The 470-nt window shown below is 65.7% G+C and overlaps 1 protein-coding gene across 1 annotated transcript in view; it reads left to right on the top strand.

The window, feature by feature from the left end:
- Positions 1 to 138: 138 nt before the first annotated feature.
- The window catches only part of PKP3 (plakophilin 3), a gene marked incomplete at both ends in the record, with an annotated part of 4,565 nt that continues 4,233 nt past the window's right edge, over positions 139 to 470 (top strand). The window contains one exon of the mRNA XM_010142350.1: positions 139 to 343. Coding sequence (XP_010140652.1) covers positions 139 to 343 — 205 coding nt within the window. The remainder of the gene's footprint in view (positions 344 to 470) is intronic.

Genomic DNA, 470 nt, shown 5'->3' with positions numbered 1-470 from the left:
GGAGAGGGCCTACCCCACCCCCAGCCCCTCTGCCGTGGCCGGGCACCCCAGAGAGGGTGGAGGAGGTGGAGGGAGCCCCTCCAAACTGGCGTGGGGGGTGGCTGTGTGTCTCAGCCAGGCTGGGCTCTCTCCTCCCAGGCCCGTAGCCTCCAGGCCATGCCCAAGCTGGTGAAGCTGTTCAACAGCCCCAACCAGGAGGTGCAGCGCCATGCCACTGGCGCCATGCGCAACCTCATCTACGACAACACCGAGAACAAGCTGGCGCTGGTGGAGGAGAACGGCATCTACGAGCTCATGCGGACCCTGCGGGAGCCCGACGACGAGCTCCGCAAGAATGTCACAGGTTGGGGACGACGGCAAGGGAGGATGGGGGTCCTCCTCCCCTGGGGGTGGTACACGGTGCCCACAGCCTGTGGCACTTCATGGGAATGACCTCTTTGTGTCGTGGTACCCACCCCGTACCATGGCTG

Source organism: Buceros rhinoceros, unplaced genomic scaffold (assembly GCF_000710305.1).
Source record: "Buceros rhinoceros silvestris isolate BGI_N320 unplaced genomic scaffold, ASM71030v1 scaffold21790, whole genome shotgun sequence".
Lineage (NCBI taxonomy): Eukaryota > Metazoa > Chordata > Aves > Bucerotiformes > Bucerotidae > Buceros > Buceros rhinoceros.
Note: the sequence above shows the minus strand (reverse complement) of the source record. Positions and strands in the feature narration are given on the sequence as shown.